Source organism: Octopus bimaculoides, chromosome 3 (assembly GCF_046866305.1).
Source record: "Octopus bimaculoides isolate indiv1 chromosome 3, ASM4686630v1, whole genome shotgun sequence".
NCBI lineage: Eukaryota > Metazoa > Mollusca > Cephalopoda > Octopoda > Octopodidae > Octopus > Octopus bimaculoides.
The window spans coordinates 60508963-60524441 of record NC_142930.1 but is presented as its reverse complement, the minus strand read 5'-3'; the positions used below and the strand labels follow the sequence as shown (position 1 = coordinate 60524441).

Genomic DNA, 15479 nt, shown 5'->3' with positions numbered 1-15479 from the left:
ACCTTTTTTGTTCTCAAACTTTCATTTGCAGTATCTCATGGTGTCATAGTTCTACGTGTCTCAATTAACACAGCAGTTACCCTCAACAGATTTTTCTGTAAACTAAGTGACTCTGACCATCAGCTATTTTTTGTTCAATTAACATGTAAGTATTCTAGGTCAAGTTTATTCAAGGAACTAACATGTATACATAAGGTTTTGAAGTTTCCCTAAAATGTATCAAGTTCCCCCCTTTCACGAATATAGTACATTAACAAACTCAAATATCAAATACTCAGGAATGTCTGTATGGTAAGTAGCTTGCTTACCAACCACATGGTTCCGGGTTCAGTCCCACTGTGTAGCACCTTGGGCAAGTGTCTTCTACTATAGCCTCAAGCCGACCAAAGCGTTGTGAGTGGATTTGGTAGATGGAAACTGAAAGAAGCCCGTCGTATATATGTGTATATATATATATATGTGTGTGTTTGTGCGTCTGTGTTTGCCCCCACAACATCGCTTGACAACCGATGCTGGTGTATTTACGTCCCCGTAACTTAGCGGTTCGGCAAAAGAGACCAACAGAATAAGTACTAGGCTTACAAATAGTAAGTCCTGGGGTCGATTTGCTAGACTAAAAGTGGTGCTCCAGCATGACTGCAGTCAAATGACTGAAACAAGTAAAAGAGTACATGAGTACAAAAGAAAATAAATCAAAACTGTTACTTGACTGAATGCTCCAATAAGTCATAATAGACTTAAATAGAGGGACATGTAATTCAATGAATGAATGCTATAATAATCCTTATTAATAACATCAAAATAGACATATTTTCAGAATATGCAGGAAGCAATTTCTCAGCCCTGTAGATTATTATTACTATTTATCTGATTAAGTATGATAGATTAGTATAATTTTTAGAGCATGAGTAAAAATGCATTGTAGTATTTGTTCTACATCTTTGCATTCGGAGTTCAAATCCCACTGAAGTATACTTTGCATTTCAGGGTCAATAAAGAGTCAAACATTGGGCTCAATGGTTCTGACTACCCCAGCCACCTCAAAATTGCAGTCCTTATGCCTAATTTAGTAATCAGAGTTAATCCAATGAAGTTCTCTAGCAAACACATTTCACATTTAATAATAAATATATAAAGGTTAAGTGAAATGCACTTTTAAGATATATGTAAAACTTTCTGCAAACATAATCTTACACACAAATATATATATAATTGGCCCAATAAACAGCAGTATGTATGTCTATGCATAATTAATGCTGCTATGCTCTTAGCAATATATGCATACATGAATGAAGAAAAATCTTACTTAAATATATATCTTTATATATTTAAAAGTTTGCATAGTTATAGTTTAGTTCTTCAGTTATCTAATTAATCAATGATATGCAAATTCAAGTCACAAACATGGGGAAAAGTTAGCAAGCATAGCATGTTACCCTATTGCTAAAATATCTCCTATAGCTGTAGTTGAAAGATGAAGATGTGAGCAATGGATCATACAAGCTATTAAGATGATTAGAAATGATGTAAAATACAATGCAAAAAAGTATATTACATCACCCACGTATGGTGCAGGTGAGGGGGGGGGGCTAGAAGTTTTTTCGTTAAGTGCACCACATAATTCTTACACTATGGAATTTTATATTCATAAAATGAAACACTAAATATTAACACACACAAATGCATGAATTTTAGTTTTCTACATCATTACAATATTTATATATGAGAGAAAAAAAATAACCAACATATATTTTTCATGTAGCTGCATAAATATTTAAAATAGATAAAGAGTAAATGTATTTAAAATGTACAAGAATAAAATATAAAATAAATTTTAAAATTATACATCATCATTAACCAATATATTGTTTGCTTTTCTGTTTTTGGCATAGGTAGGTCATATACATCACTTCACAAACTTATTAAGTGTCTTGTAATGTTTTATATGTATCAAAGTAAATATAAAAGCTGGTACAATACAACATTCCTACAACAGATATGTTCAAATAGTGTTATTACTCGTAGCATTGTATTAATCTATGCATGCTACACACAGAAGAACCTCATCAGCATAAACTTAAGGAAGGAAATATTTCATTACGTTGATAATTTCCCAATTCTGTGATAGAAAGTGTAGCTGAAATCTAACCAGAAAACAACGAAGTGAACATTATTTAGCCACCTGCATCTAGCTAGTGTACTGCATATGATTATTATAATATTTGGTAAATTGTTATTTTAAAACCAAATTTGATACATCTATTCAGAACGTATCAATAAATTAGAAAGCATACAATTTTCTTGTTGCTTAAGAAAAAGCGCACGTGGTAGGATTGAAACCCAAGAGGAATAAAGGAACAAATCTACTTAGGATGAATTAAAAAGTAAATGTGAAAACTATGTTCATATATACACAAATTATTTAAATACAGTAAGTCAAATGCATAAAAGTCAATGTATATATATCAATGAATTAATACGTGTATGAATATGCACACTATATATACATATATATATGCACACACACATATATATACACACACACACATACACACACATATACACATGCATGCACCCACACCTATATTATATTACACCATATCATATTACATCACATCATATCATATTATATATATATATATATATATATATATATATATATAGAGAGAGAGAGAGAGAGAGAGAGAGAGAGAGAAAGAGAGAGAGAGAAAGAGAGAGTTAGCTAAGAATCCTGGAGTAAGAAATAAACAGAGGGGGCATATTAAGATTTGTAGATGCATTTCTGCTGATTTTAACAGTCAGTTTCATAGAGGAGTTATATTTGAGCCCTTTTGATAAGTAGCAAGTATTCTTTTTTTCTTTACCTGAACTTTTGTGAGCAAAACTGATTGGTAAAATTGTCTAAAATGGATCCATTATACTGTACAGTGTATATATATATATATGCTTGTGTGCATGTGTGTGTGTGTGTACATATATATACACACACACACATATGTGTATATGTATATATGTGTGTGTGTGAACACATGTGTCACACTAGTTTTACACACACACATATATATATATATATATATATATATATATATATATATATATACACACGTACTGTGCAGTCATAAATTCTAGATTCTGGTAACCTGATGTAAAAAACAATATATCAAAATATTTCTAAAACATTTTTTTAAAGGAATTTAAACAACAGAACAAATAAAATTTTACTTCCAAAATATTTAGAGGAATTTTTCAATTAACAAAATTTGTTTGTAGAATACTCACACAAGGTACACTAAATACACATATGAATTTACATATCAACTATACTTCTAATATCTGTAGTATTTTAAATATTCCAAGTCTAAAACCTCAATATATATATATATTTATTAAATATGTATGGCAAATTGAGGAATTTGATATAAAGTTAATAATGTATTATAATACTACACACACATTTACAATATTTCAAATTCAATATTTTATTTGAGTTTTCATATTTTCCTCCATAGTGGAAAAATATTTCTCAAAAGGATGGAAAATGAACAATAAAAAAGTGGTTATTTATGTCAACCGAAGAAGAATTTTTATTTGAAGGCCAAATAAAATAACAAAAGCCAGTATATGAAGATATATCTCATTTAATTAAAATGAAATACTAAACAGTTATTTTAAATTAGAATTATGAAGTAAAGTAATGATTTCTTACATTGGCATAAAGCATTGAAAAATAAAATAATAGAAACATAAGTGATTATGGAATTGCTGCATCTCTCAGAGACTGAGAACAGCAGGTACCAACTACAAATGAAAAAACGGCAGGCACCAACAGGAAAATATTTAGCATTGTATATTTTATATATAGAGAGATAGATACAGGCAGGTAGGTATGTCTTTACTTATATATCTGTTGAACACACACACACAGACATATATATATATATTTATGTAAGTATGCTGTATTCATGTTCAACAGATACACATTTGCACAAGCATATTCTCTTTACAGTAGTTACAGCATGGAAGCTGTAGAATGTTATATAGTCTCCTCTGTGAGAGAAAGAAAAATTCATTATTTGTATAGATGTTAAAGGGTGATAAAAACCGAAGAATTGAATTTTAGAAGCAAAAAAAATCAACAAACCAAACAGAAAATGGTGAATATGATTTTTCTTGCTGTAATTTATTGAGGTAAGCATCTTATTTAAAACATTTTTCCAGTAAAAATGCTCATTTTTAGTTTTATTAGACAAACCTAAAATATATATAAATATTGAGTAAGAGTGAGGAAGAAAAACATTATTCTTTACTTCAGTCGTAAAAGTATTAAGCAACAAAATAAGTGTGCAATTTCAGTATATCTTACACATAAACAAAGCATTTAATTCTATATCACACAAGTTTAACTTCACAAGTGAAGATAAGAGCAGACTGTATATCAAATGTCATGCTTCAAAAGGAACACAACTAGCATTCTAGCCTTGTTTTAGAACATACGAGAAATGGGCAAAAATAGGAAATTCACTTCAACACAGAAATCAATACTACCGTTCACTTGATAACTTCCGTACATTGTAATATCACTGCTGATACTAGCGTATAGCATTAGCAATATCACATATTTTACAAAACTATCTTCTCTCTCGCAAGAGCCAAGCAACATATTTCTTAAAAAGCAAGTGTAGTAGATATTTAAAACAAGGTGAGTGGGAAGTGTTAATAAATGATAAGCACACAACCGGCTCATTTGGATAAAGATTATCACATTGAAATGCTACATGACCTACTGGCAAGTTGATTATAATCCAAGTAAAATGAAAAGAAGGAAAAGAGAAAGTGACAACTTAGCTTTCCATTAGTAAGATATCCTTTTTTTTTTTTTTTTCAAACTGAATAATTTTCTATAACAATAGGAATAGAGCACAAGCATTATGAAGACTTACAAACAAATTTCGAATAGTGCCATTTTCATTTAGGTGTTGGAAGCAACTCAAAGAGCAATGTAGTAGTTCAGTTGAAGGAGCGCTCTCTCTCTGAAAAGAACTGTGATTAATGAGCTGTAATCTACAATACATAGAACAAGTAGTAACAAGAAATTTCAGCTCACACATTGCTACCTATGAAAACTAAGCAACAGACTTCATATTATGTAGACAATTACCAATAATATGTGGTTGGGAATACTTGCATTTAATCCAAAGAAAAATGTAATAGAATCAGCAATCTGAAATGTGGATGTGGTCATAAGTAATTTTCATTTTGGCTGCAGAACAGTTCAGTCTTAGTTACTTTGTTACTGCATTACAAACTAACTAGACATATTGGTGAAAATTATTCCACTACTTAAAAAAATATATTTTTATATCAGTGTTATTTTCAAAGGAATTTATAGGAATCAGAACAATAACCTATTTGATTAAATTTTCTCTAAAATATTTCTACCTCGTCTAAACCACCCAACATCTTTACTTAAAGAAAAAAATATATTTCATATATAATGTAATGAACAGTTCTTACTCTTTCATTTGAATGGATTAACAAATAAATTATGGAATATGTGGCAAATAAAGTTACTTATATGAATGTACTAATCATAACCTTGATATTTTTTCCAGCAGTGAAATACAGTAATTGATATTCACCACTAAAATTAATTAAATTTTTTTCTTTCTTGATTTTTTTCCTCAAAAATTGGCTACTTCATTTAAGAAAATTTTAGTAATCATATTTATTATCTGAAATAAAATAAAAAAAGAATAAAACAAATTTAATGTACAGAAATTTACACAAGGCTGGTGTGAAATTAAAAATAGATATATGTGTGAAAAGGATATATTTACTACTACTTCTTACCACCAAACCTAAGCATTAATTTGTTACTAAACTGATTTACCTAAAAGACCACTAAGATTTAAACAAATAAAATACAGGAATATTTTTTTTATTCTAATAAATAAATAAGTACAAAGTTAATTTAGATAACTTTAGGGTTGTTGTATATTAGGTAAAATGTATTGTATGCTACTGTTTCACAAGTTTGCTTACATATGTACTGCAAAGAAGTATATCTTCCTTAAATCTACAAGCACTAAGGTGTTTACTGTTCTGCTATAAATTTAGATAAGCTGAATACAATACACTTCCTGGATTCTCAGAGAATTTGTTGCAGTTATTATATCATATTTATACATTATTTTGGCTGGCTGTCAATTTAGAATAGAACAACAACATGCATAAATGAAAAGTCAACAGGAAGAACTTATAAGAAAGTGAAGACCACAGGAAAAGACCTGTTGTTTGGATGGAATTAGATTCCTGTATTTTTGCAACAAAATAGAGAACATTTTAATTGGGTATTTGGAGCTTAATCAAGACTGGGGAAAATGTACAATTTGATCAATATTCATATAGAAGCAATAGAAGTATTAAGAATATGGAACACAATCAGGTCTGACATATCTTTTCTGAAAATACAAACAGTGGTCATAGTTTCAAATGGCAATTTTTGTATTAATGTATGTGGAAGGATATGTATGTGGAAGGATATGTATGTGGAAGGATATGTATGTGGAAGGATATGCATGTGCTTGTGATATATAATAAGAGTCTCTTTCAAATAGAAAATGTTCTTCCAAATTTACTTTTAAATTTTAGCAAATAACCTGTTTAGCAATTTGATGTTAAAAAAAAAAAACTACCTCAAATTATTTTATCATAAGAGCTATATGAAACTCAGTATTTTAATCAAACAACTATTAGTCAAGTCAAAACTATTTGTTGTTTTTAAGTGTGTCATTCCTCCAAATTTCCTCAGTAGTCACCAAAAAGAGAGCTTCAAAATGGTCGGTCAATCAGCTAAAAATAGTAAACAAATCTACCTCAAATCACACCCTATCATTTTGAATAAACAAAGCATTCATTATAATCCTACATACCTATAAAAATGTAAGAATGCTTTTTCAATCATGTCTGCTTGTTCAGGTTGAATAACAGTTATCTCTAAACAAGTTGGTAGGGAACTTCTACTGGGAAAGTTGACCTGCTAGAAATAATAACCAAATCTCTTTCAAATCTCACCACACATTTTTGAAAGAAGAAACTGGCACTCCATTGGTTATGATGAGGGTTCCAGTTGATCTGATCAATGGAACAGCCTGCTCATGAAATTAATGTGCAAGTGGGTGAGCACTCCACAGACACACATATCCTTAACATAGTTCTCAGAGAGATTCAGCATGAAACAGAATGTGACAAGGCTGGCTCTTTGAATTTTTGCCAGCTGAAATGACTGGAGAAGCGTGAAATAAAGTGTCTTGCTCAAGGATACAATGCACCACTGGGAAGTGAACTTCAGCCCTTATGACTGTAAGCCAAATATCCTAACTACTAAGCCACATGCCTTCACTAAAAGAAGGACAAATTGAATAATGTAAACTTAGATATATTATATCTGGAATGAAGATGAAAGGACAAGATAGGAACATCTTTCATCATATGTTTGCTCAATCAGAACTAAGGGTTTTAAAAATAATTGTCACTTGCATAGAATATAGAGGTGTTTTGAACCTTACGTGGTGGGGGGGGGGGCTTAATCCAAATTATTCTGTAAGGGGTATAGGGCTGGTTTCCTGGTTTCTATATTCTTCCTTAGATGGGACACTAGTCCATTGCAAGATTAGTCATTTTTTATCAGCTGAGTGGACTGGGGCAATGTGAAATGAAGCGTTTTACTCAAGAATACAACACACTGCTTGGTCTAGGAATCAAAATCCCAATTTTACAATCATGAGTCCAACACTCTAACTGTTAAGCCATGCACCTTCACTTTTGTACCTTATACCATGCATTAAAGATCACAAATGACAGCATTACAACATTTATGAAGATATTTTGATTTCATTACGAGGTCTAATAAGAATGCTTCTTCAAAATTTAGCAAAGGTACTTGGAAATTAAAAATTCTTATTCAAACTCTTGGAATTTTAGCTTAGGCTGAAAATTTCAAGGATCAAATATAAATCTACAAATGAATAGTTCAATTCCTGCCAGTCAGAATTGCATATCTTCCTTTTCATCCACACCTGTGTTTGTTTAGTGTACACTCAAGTATATGTTTCTATTTTTCCATTAACATTCTTACCTCAGTGATAACTACCTTATATTACAATCAACAAGGAGTTTCCTTTAATTTTCATCACTTCATTCAATTTCAGTCTTCTCTCATGTGAACAATTCCGTGACTACTTTAATTCCCAGCCATCTTCATAGCTTACTGAACACATTCATTTCATCACACAGATATTGCACAAACAGTAGATTGCAATCATACTAATCTCAAAGGAAAAGTATAAATGTTTAAAATATAAATGATTTAAATACTTATAAATAGGAAAAAAATAATACTAATAGCAAGAATATTCTTCATATTACAAATTGGCAGAGGAAATTAGAAAGCTTCTAGTAAGCCAAAATAGTTTTGCATTTATATTAGTGGAAAAATATGGACTCATGAATTTCAAATTTTTAGTTCCCTAAAAGTAATAAATGTTAAAATTTAGCAATGGTAAATATTTTGAAGAGAAAAGGGGTAGATTGAGCATGGCTTAATTTACTGATTTACATTACAAGAGAAAATGTCCAGTAAACATTTGAATATATAACACTAATTGATCACATCACACACAGACACAGACACACACACACACACACACGCATATCTTTTTGGAAAATTAACTGCTGTTGTTACTTTTATATTAAGTTACCTATAATTATATTTGCTTTAACTTTTAATTCATTGTATTTTACTTGAACATATCCAACACAAGAAGTAGATTGCTGTGGTTATATAGTCTTGCAAAGTTAACGTGAGGCAATATATACACAGTGCATCAATATGTTGTGGTTGCTTATCATAATCTATGACCTAGTTTAATACAACCATTTGGTCCTTGGACACCTTTCATGGAATATGCTTTGGAACAAACAGTTAGGCCAGGGTTTTGATCTGAGGATAACCTCTAAAGCAGCTCCAATCAAGTAAACCTTGAAGGAACATTCAGCACATTAGACAATAAATTCAATATACTACAACAAAATCCAAAATCTTCCACAAAAGCAAGCTTTTACCAACATCTAATCTTGATAAATGAGATCTACAGTAAAGGATAACTTCCTACTTTCTTCTCATTAGTCTGAGAGAGCTCGGAAAGGGTGATGGGTGCTACACTTTCTCATATGTTTAAGCCATTAATAAAGAATATTCAGTACCTGCATTATACTAAAACTGGAATCATTTCTCCTAGTTTATTTAGATATTGAACCTAAACAAATGAAAGGCCGATACAAATTTGGTCAGATATGGGCTCAGAGAAATCAAATTATTTGATATAGTTAATTTGGCACTAATAATATGGCACTAATTTGCCATAGACTTATGTTATGGAGTTCATGTTATTAAAAAAATATTATTTTTCTGATGTTTTATACAACCAGGTGATAAACGAAGGAGTCATACCCACTGACTGGTGTAGCAACACCATAGTCAACTGCTACAACAGTAAAGGTGACGCTTTAGATACAAATAATTACAGAGGTATCAAGTTGTTGGACCAGGTAATGAAAGTCACGGAGAGAGTCATAGCCCAACTAATTAGGGAGAGAGTCAGTTTAGATGAGATGCAGTTTGGATTCATGCCAGGGAAAAGCACCACTTATGCTATATTTATGGTAAGGCAGCTGCAGGAGAAATACCTAGCCAAAGATAAACCTCTGTACCTGGCTTTCGTTGACATAGAGAAAGCCTTTGACAGGGACCCTGATCCCGTATATGGTGGTCAGTGAGGAAACTAGGGATAGAAGAATGGTCAGTGAGAGCTGTGCAAGCCATGTACAGAGACGCTGTCAGTAAGGTGAGGGTTGGCAATGAGTACAGTGAAGAATTCTGGATAGAGGTAGGGGTCCACCAAGGTTCAGTCCCCAGCCCCCTCCTATTTATCATAGTCCTCCAGGCAATCACACAGGAATTCAAGATAGGATGCCCCTGGGAGCTCCTCTATGCTGATGACCTTGCGCTAATTGCTGAGTCACTATCAGAACTAGAGAAGTTTCAGGTGTGGAAGCAAGGACTAGAATCGAAGGGCCTTAGAGTCAACCTAGCTAAAACCAAAGTCCTAATAAGTAGGAAGGTAGACAAAACACAAACCCCTTCAGGTAGATGGCCCTGCTCAATCTGTAGAAAAGGCGTAGGTAGAAACTCTAAAAGATGTACCCAGTGTAAGCTATGGACACATAAGAGGTGCAGCAACATCAAAGGAAGGTTAACTAGGAACTTAGTTTTTGTATGTGGCAGATGTTCAGGAGCAATAAACACTGAAAATGGGCAGAAAACAACTTCTGCCACATTCCAGGGAGAAAAACTAGACATAGTTGATAGCTTCTGCTATCTAGGTGACCAAGTTAGTAGTGGGGGAGGGTGCGCTAAAAGTGTAGCTGCTAGAATAAGAATAGCCTGGGCAAAGTTCAGAGAGCTCTTACCTCTGCTGGCGACAAAGGGCCCTTGTTTAATGTGCTGAATATTCCTTCAAGGTTTACTTAATTGGAGCTGCTTTAGAAGAAGACTGCAAGTACTTGGCAATAAGGGAGTGAGTGATTTTCTAAAGAATATTGATAGTAGTTCTAATTTTTTCATTAAGTTTTCTAATAATTCTCTGCTATTATAATTTTCTAGATTGTTTAGTGGTGATTTTTAATGAGTTGTACTGATTTTTCTGTGATAATTTTAACTTTACAACAGTATATGGATTTAGATTTCCTAATGCAATCATTGCTGCCACTTTATCTTCAATAGCAAATATGTCCAAGTTATAGTTTTCTTTTTATGACTAGGAGCATGCTAAATTATCCAGACTTATAGTTACTTGCTGAAAGTTATAGATAAGACTTGTATATATCAGCTAGTTATTAAGCATGTTATTACAAACAGTGTTAGGCTTTTATCCCTGACTAGATCTACATACAATAGATGTGTTAATGAGAGTAAATGATTCATTCAATCATAACAGTAACAACTGTATTGCATAACACAGTTGTTTTAGGCTTGATGTATATGGTACCAATTTTAAATGTAAATATACACACACATATTCAAACCCTTACACAATTCATGACTGAATTATTTCTAAATTAGGTAACATTTGAAATCACCAACAAATGCTTGAACATACCAGGAGTCCTCTAAAACACTTCCTAGATGGTACTTACACTCACTTTTGAGACAAATTCGAAACAAAAGACACACAAATAACTGCAATATCAATTGCCTTACTACATCTAGACTCAGTGTCATCTTCTCAGAAAGAAAGAAGTTACATTGTTACATACTTACCACTTTGCTATGTCCACTACAGCTACTCTAGAGCCTTTGATTAATCAACTACTCTACATGACAAATGTAGGTTTAGATCAGAAGCATAACATATACTTAGTGTTGAACTTGTAAGTTATTCTAAAGTGATCTCTTGGTAGCTTTGTCCTTTAAGTGAGACATACTAATCAGAGATATGAAATAACAGCTATGTATATTTTTGGTCTTTTAAAATGTCAAATATTGAGACTGTAAACACAAGGGAAACTGAATAACTTTCTGCACACTGAAATTACTATCTTGAATGCCTGATAGAAAGAAAAAAAAGAACGCTAAAAATATTCATTCACGACATAAAAATATGTTCAAGAGATATAGCCAACTAATTTTATGTAAATTATTTCAGGAGGAATTATTTGCTTCAGCCATTTATCTCAACAGTACTTCAAGTGTTCCATATCTTATCAATATGCAGACATGTCTAGCATAGTAAAGATAAATTTTATGTTTTGGAAGTAACAGCTGGAAGCAGTACCATGAATTGTTAGTAGATAGCATCAACAGTAGAGGTAGGTCACTCAAAAGGTTGGTTAGAGCAGTGAAACTGACCATAGTAATTTTCAGTTGAGAGGAATAAAAAAAAAAACATCTGGACTGATGCCAATTTCAAGATAAGCATAAAGTTGTTGGTAGAGAGTTCTATAACCCTCTCTAAAAAAAAAAATGTTATTACTTAAATTGCTGATACCTTTCTATCCCATAGCACTAATTTATATCTGGATGGATTTGGCTTCATTTATATATTGGATACAGTAATACTATTAAGAAGATACAAACTGCCAAACCTTTAACTCAGCATGAAAGTTCCAGCAAGGAAGCTTCTTATTAGAATTTTAAGTTTTGTTTTGCACTTTTAGCTTTCACTTGATCATTTGGGATCAGAGTTAAAGAGATGAATAAAGATGCTAAGATTGTCAATCTTAAATACAAAATTAAACTGAAACTCAAGCAAGAAGTATTTTAATTCTATGCAGTAGCTGACATTCTATAAAATACAAGAATGCCTATAAAATAAAATTGCTTTTATATTGCAATCTTTGGTAGCTTGTCTTAAAATTCACCATTGCTCATCCTCTTTGGCCTATTGTCATGCATCTTCTATGAATATTACTGTAATGTTCTTAACTCTTCCAATATATTACCTTTGCCAAAAACTAGATATTTGAAGCAATTGCTCGTACCAGAGATGTCCTTAAAGGGGTACTCTAGTCTGCTGAATGTGAATACAAAATGCAAATATCTATCTTTTCAATCTTCTTTCAATATAACAATGAAAAATAATTAAGACAGCTATCATACATACATTTTTATATAAACATTTTTATGCTTAACTCAGTTTTCTTCTAGTTAATTGTACTTATATTTGTATAGTTTTAAATGTTAATATTATGAAAAATGAAGAAACCAAAAGCAAAATATATAATAGGCTACTGTGTGTGGAAAATGGTATAACATAACTGTGTATGTATTCATGTTTTGTAAAATTTTAGCAAATGCTCAATGACAGTGTAACATATTTGATGTACTCCTAAATATAAATACTTGAAGTTAAAGAATATTTTGCAAATATTTCATAGATTGAAAATTTTCCAATTATAAATTTTCAAATAGAATTGAGAAACAAAATGGAACAACACTATATTGATTTTTAAAACAACATAAATATCCTTTAACCCTTCAGCATTTAAACTGGTCATATTTGGCCCAAATATCCCACATGTTTTATGTTCAAGCCAGGTAGATCAGGCCTCTCACACCTACCTACAATATCATTCCAAAAATAAATACTCATATCATCAAAATCATGAAGCTATGAAATAATGCATAATTAGTTCAAAACAATATGAATAAATAAGCATTACATTTAACAGAATAATTTGAATGCTAAAGGGTAGAGTACCAACATGACTGCAATATATATTCAGTGGTTGGAAAGAAAACAAATATAAGAAATTATAAATTAAAGTGAAAAAAAAAAAGATTTTCTAATCACTGAAAAAAAAAAGTGAGTTACTATGTAACATCTGAGACAGATGATTTGGGAATCTATCTATCGTTATTAATTTAACTTATTTCCTAGAACAAAAAACTGAAAATAAAATTTACAACATAAACGGTTTCATTTTTGCTAATTTTTTTTTTTATAATCCAATCTGTTCTATATTTCCTTATTTAGGAGTTCTCTATGTCCAAATATATTATATATGATATTTAAGAGACTTTAAGTTAGTAATTGACATTTTTATGGACATCGATATGATATTGGATTATATATTGAAATCTAATTTGAGTAGGCCAAGATTCTAGAAGATCTATTTTTAAAGAAATATTTCTAATTATTTTTAAATCAAGGGATGTCCTTATGTTAAATTAATTAAAGAAGTAAATAATTTCAACCAAAAAACATCTTAATCAGTATTGCAATCATCAAGAGAGTTTCTTTATTTAACAAAGAGTTACATATCTAGCATTAAAATTACCTCAGAAAAAGCTTAGAAGCCTTGCTGTGAATTGATCAATAGATCATTTTAGATATATGTTCCAATTGTTTTATATTGTTCTATATTATTTAATATTTTCTTAGTAATATTATTATATTTTTTAGATCAAGAAAATGAACAAAATTAATGAAGCACAAAAATTGAAACTTTCCAGGAGTTTTGTTTTCCTTTCAAATAGTAGTTTCTATTTTCTGTTTGTGTCTAGTTTTCATCTTTTTGTTTTAGAGGATTATTTTTACTGTCCATCAAATATAACAAGCTGTCAATTAGTGACATCTTGCATTTTCCTTTAGCTTTTGTTTTATTATATTTTTAATTCCAAATTATACACCTTCTGACTTTTTAACTTTTCATAGTATTGTCATTATATTAAAAGATTATGGAAACACTCACTTGATTTTACACCTATTTTTATTTTATTTACACAAAAAAAATCTAAAATGGATCTGTGCATCCTTTTATTAAAAATAAAAAAAACTTTATACCTCAAGCATATAATGAACTAATTTTATTTTAAATAAAAAAAAATGTTCTTCCGTAATACTATCTCAGTCAATCTAATGTTACTTCCTTTGTGTTATATTGATTTTACTCTATCACTTTACTTTCATTCATGATATTTTGACTCTTCATCTATTATGACAAATATGGAAGCTTTTTGCTAGAACCAAATTTTTATTAGACAGAAATCATTTATTTTCATCATGAATATTACTGTTAAAATAAACTTCTGTCACATCTATTATTTTATTAATCAGTGTTTTATTTGATGCAATATTTCAAGACAAACATCTGTTACATTGAATAAACATTTTATGTATACAGACATATGTTTCTCTGTCCACAATACTTTCTAGAAAAGTGTGTGTGTATGTGTGTGTGTGTGTGTGTGTGTGTGTGTGTGTGTGTGTGCATATGAATTCATACGTCAGTGTGCACATATATGACAACACCTGCTACACTTGATATTAAGAAAATAATTTACAATGTATGGCTAATATTTCTTTCATTGGATTACACAGCAAAATAACCCTTATCAGACACTGCTGTTTTGCTGAAGTTACCTTTGCAACATTCAGCCTATGTTGTATCCACCAAGATTTATTAGTTAAATTTTTGTCTATTTTTAATCAATGAACTTCTAATTCCAACTAATTCAATATGTTTCTATCTATAACTATAACACAACCATTCATTTCTGTTGATTTTAAATTCAGCATTCTATTCACAAGTGATATTTGTTACTCTTAAATACATCTTTTATCAACAGGAATAATCTCCATATATTCTAATAAGACAAAGGCAATACAGAAACATTAAACTATGCTTAAATGAAAATGTTACTGATTTCAAAGCCAAACAAGATTTAGAGACCAACCAATTCTGAAACCTTCCAGATATATCTTCATTCCAACAAAATCGATCTTCAGAAAAGTTCCACTATACTGATGGATTTGAGCATAATTATATAACTATAGATATGGCAATGCTTTATAGTTGTGTGTGCTTATGTGTACACAGTATTTAAGTATATTTATGTAATAAAATTCATAAAGACT

The 15479-nt window shown here is 30.8% G+C and overlaps 1 protein-coding gene and 1 long non-coding RNA gene across 22 annotated transcripts in view; one reads left to right on the top strand and one right to left on the bottom strand.

Annotated features, from left to right (window-relative positions):
• LOC106874729 (uncharacterized) overlaps window positions 1-15479 on the bottom strand; it is a 1612306-nt gene that overhangs the window by 249383 nt on the left and 1347444 nt on the right. Inside the window, exon 1 of one of the 21 annotated variants that reach the window (XM_089349019.1) lies at window positions 4941-5148. The exons of 19 other annotated variants lie outside the window; for them this stretch is intronic. In XM_089349019.1, coding sequence (XP_089205145.1) covers window positions 4941-5108 — 168 coding nt within the window. In that variant the 5' untranslated portion in view covers window positions 5109-5148. Of the gene's footprint in view, window positions 1-4940; window positions 5149-15479 lie in introns of those variants that run through there. One more of the 21 variants, XM_052966441.2, reaches the window with a different exon arrangement.
• LOC128247329 (uncharacterized) lies at window positions 4051-15339 on the top strand. The gene is made up of 2 exons (XR_016241061.1): window positions 4051-4188; window positions 15191-15339. It is a non-coding gene; the product is annotated as an uncharacterized LOC128247329 (long non-coding RNA).